The sequence below is a fragment of the Mya arenaria genome, chromosome 6 (assembly GCF_026914265.1).
Source record: "Mya arenaria isolate MELC-2E11 chromosome 6, ASM2691426v1".
Lineage (NCBI taxonomy): Eukaryota > Metazoa > Mollusca > Bivalvia > Myida > Myidae > Mya > Mya arenaria.
The window spans coordinates 65,919,530-65,933,246 of record NC_069127.1 but is presented as its reverse complement, the minus strand read 5'-3'; the positions used below and the strand labels follow the sequence as shown (position 1 = coordinate 65,933,246).

The 13,717-nt window shown below is 34.3% G+C and overlaps 1 protein-coding gene across 5 annotated transcripts in view; it reads right to left on the bottom strand.

Annotated features, from left to right (window-relative positions):
- Positions 1–3,256: 3,256 nt before the first annotated feature.
- The window catches only part of LOC128238563 (probable C-mannosyltransferase DPY19L3), an 87,827-nt gene continuing 77,366 nt past the window's right edge, over positions 3,257–13,717 (bottom strand). For all 5 annotated transcript variants that reach the window (XM_052954608.1, XM_052954609.1, XM_052954610.1 and 2 more), the window contains 6 exons: positions 11,696–11,850; positions 10,628–10,684; positions 9,274–9,356; positions 8,481–8,613; positions 6,896–7,051; positions 3,257–6,455 (listed from right to left, as the gene is read on the bottom strand). In XM_052954608.1, the coding sequence (XP_052810568.1) occupies positions 6,306–6,455; positions 6,896–7,051; positions 8,481–8,613; positions 9,274–9,356; positions 10,628–10,684; positions 11,696–11,850 (734 nt within the window). In that variant the 3' untranslated portion in view covers positions 3,257–6,305. The remainder of the gene's footprint in view (positions 6,456–6,895; positions 7,052–8,480; positions 8,614–9,273; positions 9,357–10,627; positions 10,685–11,695; positions 11,851–13,717) is intronic.

Below are 13,717 nucleotides of genomic sequence, written 5' to 3'. Positions count from 1 at the left end.
ACCTGCCTAACAATACATTACCTATAATGTCAGAAGTATCAGCACTATAACTGAGTAAATGCACCCCTGGTGGCTGTTTCAATCAAGGATTTTAGTCAGAACTACAATTATCTTAAATCTGTGTAAATGTTACAAATGGCAATATATAAAAAAAAAAATATTTCCTCAACTTCATTTTCAATGTTGGCTGATGTTCAATTCACACAAATATGTAGCAAGATTAGGAAACTATGACACAAAGATTCTACGATTAAAATCAACTAAGATCTTTATCGAACCGGCCCCTTGGTACTGGATTACACTGTGTGCTTCAGCATGCACTGAAAATTGACTGGCAAAATATAAATAATCTTCCCTGCTTACGAGATTTGCTTTGAAAGGTTTAAGCAAACTTTTCAATGAGTTATGTTATCTTCGAAAGCTCAGCAGTAGCTTTCCAGTATTGAGTGTTAAGATCATTGCATTGAAGCACCCAAAACTTGCCCAAACCAAACTTGTGAATCCCATTTACTTCTATCACTGTAAGTGATAAATGCCCCCTAAAGGCTATTAAATGTTTTATTGAAAGGGTCAATAAGAAAGGAAAGAAATAGATGCATATATATATATATATATATAAGTATTGTGCAATATTCCACCGTTACCGGGTACTGTATGTGCATATAAAAGATTCAATGATGTGTGACCTTGACCTTCAAGGTAGTGATGTGGGTTTTGCATGCAACACATCAACTTTGTATTTTGGACATGTGTCATGTTCTTTGAAAACCGCTTAATGTATGACAAAGTTGCAGCCGGGCACGAACAACTAAGTAATCTCTATTGATCTGCATGTATGTATCATTCCATAATTTAATAAACTGTGTGACCTTGAACTTTGAGATAGGGACCTGGGTCTTACATGAAAAATGTCTTTATGTACCGAAGGCATGTGCCAAGTAATTTTCAAATCCCTCTGTGCATGACAAATGTACAGGCCAGACCTGACCGACTATATCCATATGCATATATGCAGATGTAGGGTTGTGAGACTTGCAACACATCGCATTTATGTAACCAAATTATGGGCTTATTTATTTTAAAATTCCTCCTTAAATAACAAAGTAACAGCCAGGGCACAGAAAAACGAAAGGGCAGTAAGATTTTAATATGGCCACCTATGGCTGCATAAAATATCAAACACAATTTTGTATGTCAATTATCCCACAGTTCCAGTGTAATGGTAACATAATGTTTGTCACATAGAGGAAGGAAAGGCACCTTTAGCAGCAGCATCTGAGGCAGTAATGTCAGAAGTAAATTCAAAGTGAGATAATGCACACTAAATGCATCCCAAACCATGCTAGGTTAAATTTTTGTTCATTTTAGGTGAAATTAAATGAGGCCAGTTTGTGAGAATAATCACAGGGATATATCATTGGCTTGATGCCAGGTAGATACAAAGGTACATAAGAATATAACCTACATGTTCAGCAAATGAAATTGCAGATGGGCAATCATTCAATACTAGGCTTTAGCATCAAGAATTTCAACTTTCGCGTGTCTTTCAAGGTCCTCCTATGGTCACTCGTCCATTATCATACACACTCTTTGCGTCAGATTTGCGTTGAAAATGTGTCAGCCAATGAGGTTGTATTCTAAGACAGATGACCTGAGGTTATATTTTAATGATTAAGAAGGGTTCGTTCTCTACTCTCACTCACTCTGCCCATTCTTAATCATTAAAATGTTAATTCAGGTCATCTGATTATTACTTAAAGAGGTTTTCATACCTTCTAGCATTTACCGCACAAATAAAAGAATAAACTTTTGAAGTATATTGAGCTGAAAATAATATGGAGTTGTCTTTTGAAACTAGAGGATTGACGTCCTTGAATGGCCCTGTCCCATGGTGTAAAAATTAAAATCAGACAAGAAAATCTGTTTTTAGTTACAGCTACCTTGATGTTACAGCAAGACGCTTTGTGACACACGGCACAATGTTGGAATCATTTAAGACCAGTTATAATTTACATCCTTAGGCCGCATGTGTTATTATCTACCACCTAGACAAGGATTTTTTAAATTATTTTTCAGACCAAATCTTCATGCTACTGAGCAAAAACAAATTGAGCAAATTGATTTTAAAAATTATTACAAGAGTTGTCACAGTCACTAAACAAATGCCCCCGATAGGGCCTAATCGGACGGACGGGCATTATAGAGCACAAGTGATATTTGAAAAATATTTACACCCCCACCCCCATGGCAACCACTTAGTCATTTTGCATTTAATGCATGTGGGGTATTTTAAGTTTATGATCAACATCCCTACAAGTTTGAGGATAGTAGGAACATTATTAAATAAGCATACTGAAGCTATCAATTGAACCAGCTTTTTTGTATTCAAGACTAGGACCTTTGTCCTACTGACATAAAATCAATAGGGGTTATCTACTGGCCATGGCCAACCTCAGGTCCAAGTTTTAGGACCATAGGACCATGCTCTAGTAATCGATCAAAAAAGCTTTTTTGTCAAAGGTCACCATGACCATGACCTTGGACCTACTGATCACAAAATCAATATAAGTATCTATCATGTGTTTCAGGTACGGAAAGAAAAATCTGAACCAAGGGCACGCACACAGAATGCCCAAGGGTAAGATTTTGCGATAAGGACTGGAAAAACATATCTTTTCTTGCATATCTAAAATTATCAATATGTGGAAAAATTGACATGGAAAACACACTTTCGTACATTTCACCAAAAAGCGCGTGCGACATTGTTTACGAACGTCATAAAGCACAGTAATTTTAAATCACTATTGATGTCAAACTTACCAAACTCGAACTTAGTGAGTACATCATATTGAGTATAATTAAAATTAGCAATGAGTGTCTTGTATCAAAATGGAAGACAAAATATCCAAAATTATATAGAGTATTTTTCAATATTTATATAAAAGATGCTTAAATATGTATCACAAAATGAACATTTAATGTAAAAAGTCATGACTACAAAAATAGAGTTTTTATTCTTTTAAGGAGGGAAAGCATATTTATTCACTTAAATTGCTATATTTGTCAAACATATTTCTTATAAGTAAATATTAATCTGAAGAAGCGGGAAGAAACATCAATGTACCGTAACTTTCAACAAATGTGTACTCAAAATTTGCATATAGTGAATTGACTTTAAAGTGTGACGCTTAAAGCATTATGCAACACACTGCCACCATATTTTATAATAACATGTAACAAAAAAAACACAACACCATAAATTTCATCTTTATTCAAATAGATTACTTTGCCTTGAGTCATTCCCAATTACCCGAACAATTTGAGTATCAGAATTGGTGTGTTTGAGAAATGATTTGTGTTAAAACTAAATGTTCTCGGAGTTTGCAGATAAACCTAACTTCTAATGTCCAACAGAGAATTTTTTTTCATGATACTACAAATGAAAGTTAAATACAATTTGAATCAGGAACGACCATGACATGTTCGAAAAATTTCTAAATATCTAAGGGAATTGATCTTGGCTGGTATTCAATATTGGTCTAAATTGGATCTAACAACGATGTAGCTTATCGGATTACTTATTATTAATAACTGACCAATAGAGTGAATGAAGTCAATGATGTATGACCCTAAGATTAAGGGGCCAATTCCATTACAGGATCTTAAGCCGGAACTTCAGCAATCTTAAATCCATAGAAACATCACAAATGGAAAAAATGCTCTTTTTTTTAGATTTCCTCAGCTTCGTGTTTATTTCTAATATTGGCTGCATTTTTATTCTCACCATTATGTAGCAAAATAATGAAAAAAGGACACTAGGATAATTTCAACTTATGCCTTTAATCAACTAATATCATTATTGAAATGTATCCCAGGTACTTAATATTCTCAAGAATGAATACCCATCAAACTTACTACAGTGGAAACTCACTAAACCGGACAAGGTCCGGACTGAGCAAAATTTCCGGTTTAGTGAGGATTCCGGTTTAGTGAGGATTTGATGTATGGAGTAAGTTTACTCAAAATATTAACTGAGTTAACCTTTAAAGGGAAGTCGACGTTTAGACGGGGGTTGAGACATGATTAAAGCACATGCAAAAGTGATAAACATAATTAAACATTTCTGCGTTTTTACAATCATCTTTTTTCCAAGTCTTGAAATAAAACAACTTGCGTAATTTAATGCTTGTTAAGTATGTTTGATAGTTTAATTAACGCAACGCTCTAATTTGATTCAATCATAGAAGTCTTTAGATAAAACAACCCTCCAAAATGATCACTTGATAACCGTTTCTAGTTCTTTACTTTCTGCAACAAACAAATTAATGTTTCAATCAACTTTCTTTTCACAAGTTTGATTATCGTTTGATTATCGCGCGGCAGTCAATCCACAGCGCAATCATCAATATCGATTATCGAGTTAACACAACATCACAGGTGCAATATTGAAAGACGCACCGGCTGTCAAAACAAAGTGACAAAGTGACACGCGATTCGCGAATTCCTAATACACAAAATCATTTTGACAAGTTTGAACAAATATACGTCCGGTTTTGTGAGGTAAAATTACGTTGACAACTAACAAATTTTCTCGATTTTTTGTCCGGTATCCGGAATTCCGAGGTTCCGGTTTTGTAGGGATTATTTTACATTGAAAATAGAAGGGGAAAACCGGGACTCTGAAAAAAGTCCCGTATCCCGAGGATTCCGGTTTTGTGGAGATCCGGTTTAGTGAGTTTCTACTGTACTTTAAATATTTTCATGAACAATTTAGTCATAACACGATTTTAGCAAAGATTGAAATTAATACAATGAACAATAATTTTGACAATAAAAATATTCAACTGTTTTTCAAAACCAGATCTCTTAAATCAAATAAGAAAAACATGTAAATAAAATCACTAACAACTATTGGGAGGATCCAACATACATAAATCCATGCCATGTGCTTGTTTTTCAAAGACAGAAAATCATACTTTTATGTATTATAAATGAAGGATTTTGGCATCAAGATTCAATGAACACGTCTTCATAACAAAATAGTTACATGAATAAAATAACAAGTACATACAGGAATAAAGGAATATTGAGGATTTCCAGAAAGTAGTGTTAATTCTTATGCAAAAGAGCAATAGTTTACCATTTAACAATGGATTGAAGACTACATCTTTGAGAGCAAACTTATTTTCAAATAAATGAACTGAAATGATTCATATGCAGTGAGATCAATTTTTGTACGCATTCAATAATAAATTTGCCAAGTGCTTTTAACAATGCTGGGAAATTGGACCAAACTTCATGAATGATTGCTGGAAATTGAAAACTGATAGATGAATAATAAAATATTTTCGCACTTGTCCAACACTTATAACAGTGCATCTTGGCTTCGTCACTTTTAGTTATGAATTTCTTATGCCTGAGTCACTGATGTTGACTGTTTAAGTTGATTATTGATCATATTCGATCTTCGGAACAACAAAAGATCGCTAAAATATATCTGTACTGCAAGTTTCAATTTCTGTCGTGCATTTTCAGATGACAGTTTTCAAGCAATTTGGAAGATACATATTGAAAACAAGTATGTATAAATCACATGGCAAGATTGTACTTTTACATTTAAGGCTGCACTCTCACAGATATACCGTTTTAACAACTTTTTTTATTTTTTGTCTTGGTAAGAGCAAATTTTTGCATAAATATTTGCAAACCAATGATCAACGATTGCTGAAAAAAGATGAAATCGCAGATTTTCATATTTCCGTTTGAAAGTTAAGGTTTTATGGCTTAAACCGTTATTAACAGTTTAAGAAAAAGGCATAAAACATAAATTTTTGAGCTTAAATATAAAAATCTGCAATCTTATTTTTGGTTAGCAGTCTTACATAACTGGTTTCCATGGATTTTCGCAAAAATTGGCTAGTTCCAAGACAAAAAAAGGAAAAGTTGTCAAAACGTTCAATCTGTGAGAGTGCAGCTTTAAAGCCTGCTGACTTCAAAAATGGAGCCCTTCGGCGCTATCTTTTACCTTTTATATTTAAAATATTGCAACAATAGTTTTGAGTCAATTATGTTATGTAGCAGAACTAAAACTTGTCCTTCAAGAAAATGTTAAAACAAATAAGTTTTTTTCTATTAAACTGATCTGTAAGTTTAAATCATGCAGTAACTATAATAACAATGAACAGAAAATGACTACTGTACAAATGAAATCAATACCTTGAAAATTAAATAAAAATATTTTCACAGTAAAATTACAATAAATAATTTAACATTTTTTTTTTTATTATTACTAGAGACATGAGCAACTAAACAATTTTGTAGATTCTGAAAGTTTTGTTGGTGAAGACATGTTTGAAGTATTTAGCGTATTCCGGCGTCTGTCTGCGAACTTCGTCACAAAATCGGGGTATGTTACTCTTCACCAAACCTGGCTCAGAAATGCCACTGTCAGGAATCTGAAAAATAAACAAATATCAGCTTCTATTCTTTGTTATAATTATAGTGTTTCTAAAGAAGCATTTCAATGCTAGGAAAAAATATCATATTAAGTAGATGCTAAACCCATCTGTTTCTAAGCTGAACAAGGAGTAGATTTAACAAATATTTTATAACAGATGTAAATGAACATTTAGTTTATACTTATTTCTTTTAGTTCTTTGATGATGAAAGCTGATAGCTTAAAGAAATAAGCTTCAGTCAGTTTCTCCTACAGACACCAATAATGGAGTCCATTTTGAGAGGCTATGAGAAAGTACCCCTGGTGGGGATCAAACCCACAATCGGCAAACACCTATACTAATACAACACTCTCATCCTCTAAATGTATGCTTGGAAAGGGACTCGATACAAAATCTCATTCAGCACAGAGTGTTTGACCAACTTAGCATAAACTAACCACTCCATTGTCCACATCGAGAATGTCCGGTAAACGACAGCCACCGCGAGACGGGGCCAGACATATACTGTCCTCCAGGATGATGTAGTCTGTCTTGTACTTCTTCATTAGGGCGTGAACATCGGCAGGATCGCGTTTGGCGTAGTACTGGTATAACTGGATTTGAATATGGTAACATTCTATGGGTACATGGAAGAAATAATTTTGATCCTAGCATGGTTCATGTGATACTTATCTGGATGTAACCAAAAAATCTCTGCGTGTATTAGTCATTTAGGCGCTCAAAATTCACAAACATGTACATATACATATATACAGCACTTGCAGTCTATTTGGTATTTTTACATTCATTTTTGGTCGTTGTTGTTCATATGGGACTCAACCAATCTTTAACCAATGAAGAAATTATATTTTCATCAATAAATAGCACATGGTTTTGTAATCCAGTAGATTACTGTAACCAACTCTTGGCAAACAACCTTGCACAAACTACCAGGCGGGGCTAAGTTCCCATTCGCCTCATGTTACTAGCTGGGCAGTAAACAGTTTGACCCTGGTCATTAACTTTTGCAGCTTATGTTTGTTTATACCATTAGGAACCCAAGTAATTTTTTGTATGGTTCAGGATGCTCTCTCTTTATAACAAGAACTGTCACTGAGGCAGCGTGCTCGACTGTTTCACTGCTTTAAAGATTGCAGGAAGTTGTAAAATACAGAGCCATCATTTGCATTACATGCAAGATAATTATCAGACTTGAATAATTATTTAAGTAGGTTTGATTATTTGGAGGCCTTGTATAGTGTCTATGCAATACATCCAGTAATTGCTTAGATATTGACTTAATCACTCTTACATGCAAAACCTTGACCAGATGTATACGTTGACTAATTAAGGTTCATAATACACATGTTACTATAAATAGTAACATTTTACTATAGAAATTCGTTCCCGCAATAGTGATTATCGTCTCTGCCCGTGAGATTATCAAGGCACGTCAGGGCGATTATGGCAAAAAACGTGCACACTGAAGTCATTTTCACGAAAATAAAATGGCCGCCGTATACTTGGTAGGCAAACATTTAACATTATAAGCTTTAAATTAAAGGGTTTAAAATAAAACTATCGGTGCAATAACAGTGAAATTAGTTTTATCAACAATGACACCTTCAGAGTTTCAGTAACGAGTTCTACCCGAAACCGTACCGGATGTTTACATTCGGTAAAGGTCATAAGGCAAGGAGACAAGGAAATATTTGTTGAAACGTTTTGTTTTACTTTATTCGCTGAGAAATGGTCATTGTTCTAGTGAAATGGCTAGGGTCATTCAAGCCGAGATTCTTATGAAACTGACCTATGCTTGATCGACCCTAGCTGTGCTCACCTATTGAAATGAACATCACAATCAGCCAATGTAAAACAGGAAATATTTGAATTCTGAGGATTTCGACCGCATCGTGCAGATGATAAGTGATGGGACGTATGGAACAAAGTTTGACTCCCGCTATCAACTTATTAATCAATAAATGTTGTAAATGTTGGTACTTCTATCATATGTGTAAATAAGATGAGCTTATAAAGTCATACCTCTTTAGTTTTAATCCTGAGGATTTTGTCCTCATAGTGCGGATGGTTAGTGATGGGCCGCCCGGTACACAGTTTGACTCCAGCCATTAGCTGCATGCTGCCTGATAACGCGGCTGTGGGCGGAGTGCTCTTCCTGCAATTTTTCAGGCTTTAAATAATGGGACATCATGTAAACATGAATGGAATATGATTTTTTTGCAATCAAGTGTAGTTTTTAACTAGTATTGAATACCAAAATTAATTGCTTAGGTTTACCCTTGTTCGTTTTCTAGTACATCGGATATTTCTGGCAGTAAATTTTAAATGGATGTCCGTGCATATTTTCATGGTTTTCTTACTTAATTCTTCAATGATGCAATTTTAAAACGTTTCAACCTGTTTCAGAGCTCACAGTAAACAAGAAACTGTTAGTCAGAGACTCATTAAATATGTTTCCAACAACCTGATTTTCCATCCAACCGCCAGACCCTTTTATATAAAAAAAATCCCATAATTGAACATAAAAATCAAGTCTGAAAGCTTTGACATTTTGAATAGACTGTCTGATTAAACACTGTGTAATTGTACAATTTTTTTTTTATTTTTTATAAAACCTGTCAGCCATGATAGCAGTAAAATCTAACATATAAAATTTGAACAAATTTTTCATCATGTGTCACTATAGAACTAACACACTGGTCTCCCATTCTACGCTTCTTGGTGAAGACAGTTTATTACTCCAGTTTAGAGGTTAGGGCTAGGAAGTGTTCATTAAAATCCTCTACTGTACAAGATATAAGGCCAAAAGTCATACTTGATCCACTCCATGAGCTCCACAGTGTCCGGGTCCCAGAATTCCTTCAGGTCCTCTAGCCCTTTCAGGGCTGGTGGTAGGGCCTGAAACATAGTGGAGAAGGTGGAGAAATCATAGTATGTTGGTCCCTTGGAAATACAAGGCCATCTTATAAATGGGGGTACATGAAAATATCGTAAGATGTCTTTAGCCATAACACGCTTTATTAGTGGTGCAAGAAAATAGGCTGTGGACACTTCCAAGGTGCAGCTTTGCCTTTTGTTCGTACACATGTGGCTTTGATTTTAATTTCATCTGATATTATATTAAATGGACATCTTTTGAAAATCACGAATGGAATGATGGATCGTATGAGAACAAATTAACTACTAGATGGCTTTGATTTCATTTCCAAATGGTGCCAACCGTGGTGCCAAGAGCTCTACTCCTGTTTCAAACTTGTGCATATTTTGAGATCTGCTAGCATTTAAACTGCACTTTGGTACATTGAAACCCCAAAAGCACATTCTGGCGCATGCAAATAGAACTGTTATGTATAGTACTTACACGGGAACAAATCAGAACTTAACAAGAGCGGTCACAGACAGCTATATCCCCCGCCTCATGGGGGCATTTTTTGTAACGAAAGCCAATCAATGGTAAGGGTAGTTTCTCAGGAACATAAGAAATGCGTAAAATTAAGAAAGGGCAATAACTCTTTCAAAAAAGGTCAAATTGCAAAAGCCTGACAATATGCGCTGCGTCACTATATAGTCATAAACGTAAGGGGAGTTGCTAAGAAACCTATTTTAAATGTAAAATAAAGAAAGGGCAATAACTCTTTCAAAAATGGTCAAATCACGAAAGCCCGACAATATGCACTGCGTCACTATATAGTCATCAATCTGTGAAAGTTTGGTAGAAATTACATGAAAAACGTAAGAGGAGTTGCGAAGAAACCAATTTTAAATGTAAAATAAGCAAAGGGCAATAACTCTTTCAAAAATGGTCGAATCGGGAAAGCCAGACAATATGCGCTGCTTCACTTTATGATCATCAATCTGTGAAAGTTTGGTAGAAATCGCATGAGAAATGTAAGAGGAGATGCAAAGAAATGAATGTGGGACAGACGGACGCACACACGCACGCACGGAATCGCGCCTACCATTACTATATCCCCTCACCTTTTCAAGGCGGGGGATAAAAAGCTCTGCTTAAAAAGGAAATATGCACATATTTATGAAAGAGGTGGTGCTGTTGATGGTCTTTGACCAGCTATGCCAACAATGTCTGTAAGTTATAAGTCAACATACTAATTCATTACAACGAGGGGGCATCTATAACATTATAAACATTTCTAAAACACTACACTTACAATGGCAAACAGCAGCGCTAAAACAGCTATTGTTGTAAGGTGTCTGGCTATCTGGACCTGAAAAGTAAATATACATGTATTACAGGTTGTCCAGTAGTTTCTGACATATCAGGGCTAATTTTATGGCTATTCTAAACTTCAAGCTAGACTTCCTCTTATATGATTTATTTTTATGTGTCTTGACAGGAAATTCTAAAATAAGGAATTTCAAAGAATTAATGATGGTTTTATTCGAGTTTTAACAATTTTTTAGGAATTTTAGCAAAATTTCAAAAAAATAATACTTTGGAAGGAATTTTTGGGTTGCTTTTTTTAATATTTGTCATACATGTACCAATATGTAACATAATAATGGTATTAAATTCTATTCAAAAGATAAAATTTAATTGTCAAAAATATTTTCATGATTATGCAACATAGATTAATACTGCAATTCGATGACTTACTGACAATGCTCGAAAGGAAATTAGTCTGATTGCCCAAAATTCTTGTTATATTGATACAACCTACAATTTCAGTCACAATTTCAGTCAATGAAATTGCATATAGGCAATCATTAAGTACTAGGCTTATCATTAAGAATTTCAACTTTTGCAGGTGTTTAAAGGTCCACCTACTGTAATTCATCCAATACACACTCCCTGCGCATCAGATTTTAGGTTGACAATGTATCAGCCAATGAGGTAGTATTCAGAAAGTTTGATGACCTGAATTAAAATCTGAATGATTAAGAAGAGCTCGTGGCTATGCTCACTCTGATCATTCTTAATCCATAAGATTTTAATTCATGTTATCTTACTATTACTTAAATACAGGTAAGTAACATAATAATCATAACAAATTTTAAAATTTCAAAAATATTTTCATGAGTATGCAACATACATTATTACTGCAACACGATGAACAAGAGATTTCAACAACTTGTTGTAAAAACTAGTCTTGCAAATGACTATTGACACGGAAGGACAACACGTAATGTTGCAAATAACTACTATCAGTTGAGAGCCTGTGATGAATAATTTACTTTTGTTTAACACTTTCAATTGACAGAAACAATTTGTAACCTACCACAGTATCTTGGTTGATCCGCAGGCGTGCAAGCACATTTTTCCACGCCCGGTAATCACCCACACCAAACCCAGCCAGGATACACATATACGGCGTCCAGAGGTACTTCATACGTAACGTTGACATACCCAGGGCACCAAAAAACATTGCTTGGACTGAAAACAGAGTAAATAATTAAATTGTTTGCTTTTACTAAGATTGTTATCATTTTGCAAGGTCATTCATTCGTGATATTTTGGTTTCATAACACCGATATTTGATCATCGGGCCCCAATTTATCGAAACTAATCTTAAGCTTAACAGGCTTAAGTAGCTTATTTCAATAAGGCAATGTACATACTTAAATTGTATTTTGATTAATGAAAAATGGTTTTTTGTGACTATCATAAAGACTTTTCCCTTCTAAAGCATAATCTCTCTTAAAGAAGTAAATATTATGCAAATTATTGAAAGGCAAAAATAGTGAGCTTAGCTTAATCCTGTTTTAAGGGGCTTAAGAAATTTTGAGAAATTGGCATACATGCCATATTTTCTGGAGACCATTCAGGGGATTTGTTCAGAAAGGCTGAAATTTAGGGGGATTTTGGTAGTATTCAGGGGGATTTTTTTAGCAGGTTTACGTTGGCGAAATTTCAAAGTATTTTAGACGCAAGTTCGAAAAAATGTATTCACATATATATTTTGTTATGAAAACCTGTAACTTTTTCATTATACAGAATTATTTTATGTCATGATTTATATTCTTATGATACACTGTCAGGTCATACTGTAATACCGTAAATTAAATTTACCTTCCTCCAGTCTTTTAAAAAATTCTGTTTAATACTATCTGAGATATGATGACGTTCAGACACTAAGAGAATGGAATGAATATTATTAATTTCTTCCTTTTCCAAAATAGTAATATTTCTATGCCTTTGATCATTACTTCAAATTAATTGATCACTTGTTGTTAAGGTTTCCTTGGCATTTATCAAACCTTTTTTAAACAGTCATTTCACCCTTGCGGAGTTGTTCCTTTACATTAAGTTTCACTTACATGCTGTGGTTTCACTTTGTCATTATTGCCTGATGTAAAATCTCTAAAAAAAACAACAGATGTTCGAAAAAAATTAATGTCCGCTCGAAGACAGTACAGTATATCTGCATGACAGCACATGGGAAGTCATTGTTTTTTCAAGGGGAATAACTAAGGAAATATTTGAGCAAGAGTGATGGCACTTACTTTACATAAATGAGCGTATTACCATATAAAACATCAGCAGCATGGTTTCAGACGGACCAAAGTTCTATTTTTATATCGAGTCGAATATTAATGTCCATGTATGGCTGAGGCCTTGACAGGAAGATCAATGAATGTCTTTCAGGACTTTGAGGTTATGCATATATCTGTCAAATTTCACCCATTCAGCATTTGACAGAAATTTGGGCTCCGAGGTAGCATCCATTAACCAACTTATTTTCACTTAAATTTAAGATAAGAATCAGTGTTTTGATTTGGACAATAAAAACAATTGACCAAGAGGCTGAATCATATTATTGAGGCATGTCCAAGCTTAAGCATAAGAATTTAATATTGAATACAAACCCTAAATCACACTGTTACGTTTTTGAATACTTTTTTACTTTGTAAACTTTGTGTATATACTATATAAACATTTTTTTCAGTTTCATTCAATGCTGAAAAAGAGGAAATATGGGGACATTGAAAACCTGTTATTGAATGCTGTCTATTGAGAAACCGAAACCGATATTACCACTGACCAAAAATGGGCATATGTCCTTTTGAAATCCCTTCTCAATCGGAGCAACATTCTGGCATTGACAGCTTTGAGTTATTTCCAAATTAAACTTTTTTCTCCATCCACAATGGATATCTGATCCATAAATAGCTTTAACAGTTTTTCTATGAAAAAAAATGTTGAGTTTATAAATAAGTCATTATCTTTAAAATGAAAAAGTTATTGCTTCACACATATGACATATTTGCGAAATGTTGATAGGCTTCTGGTCCAAATTGAA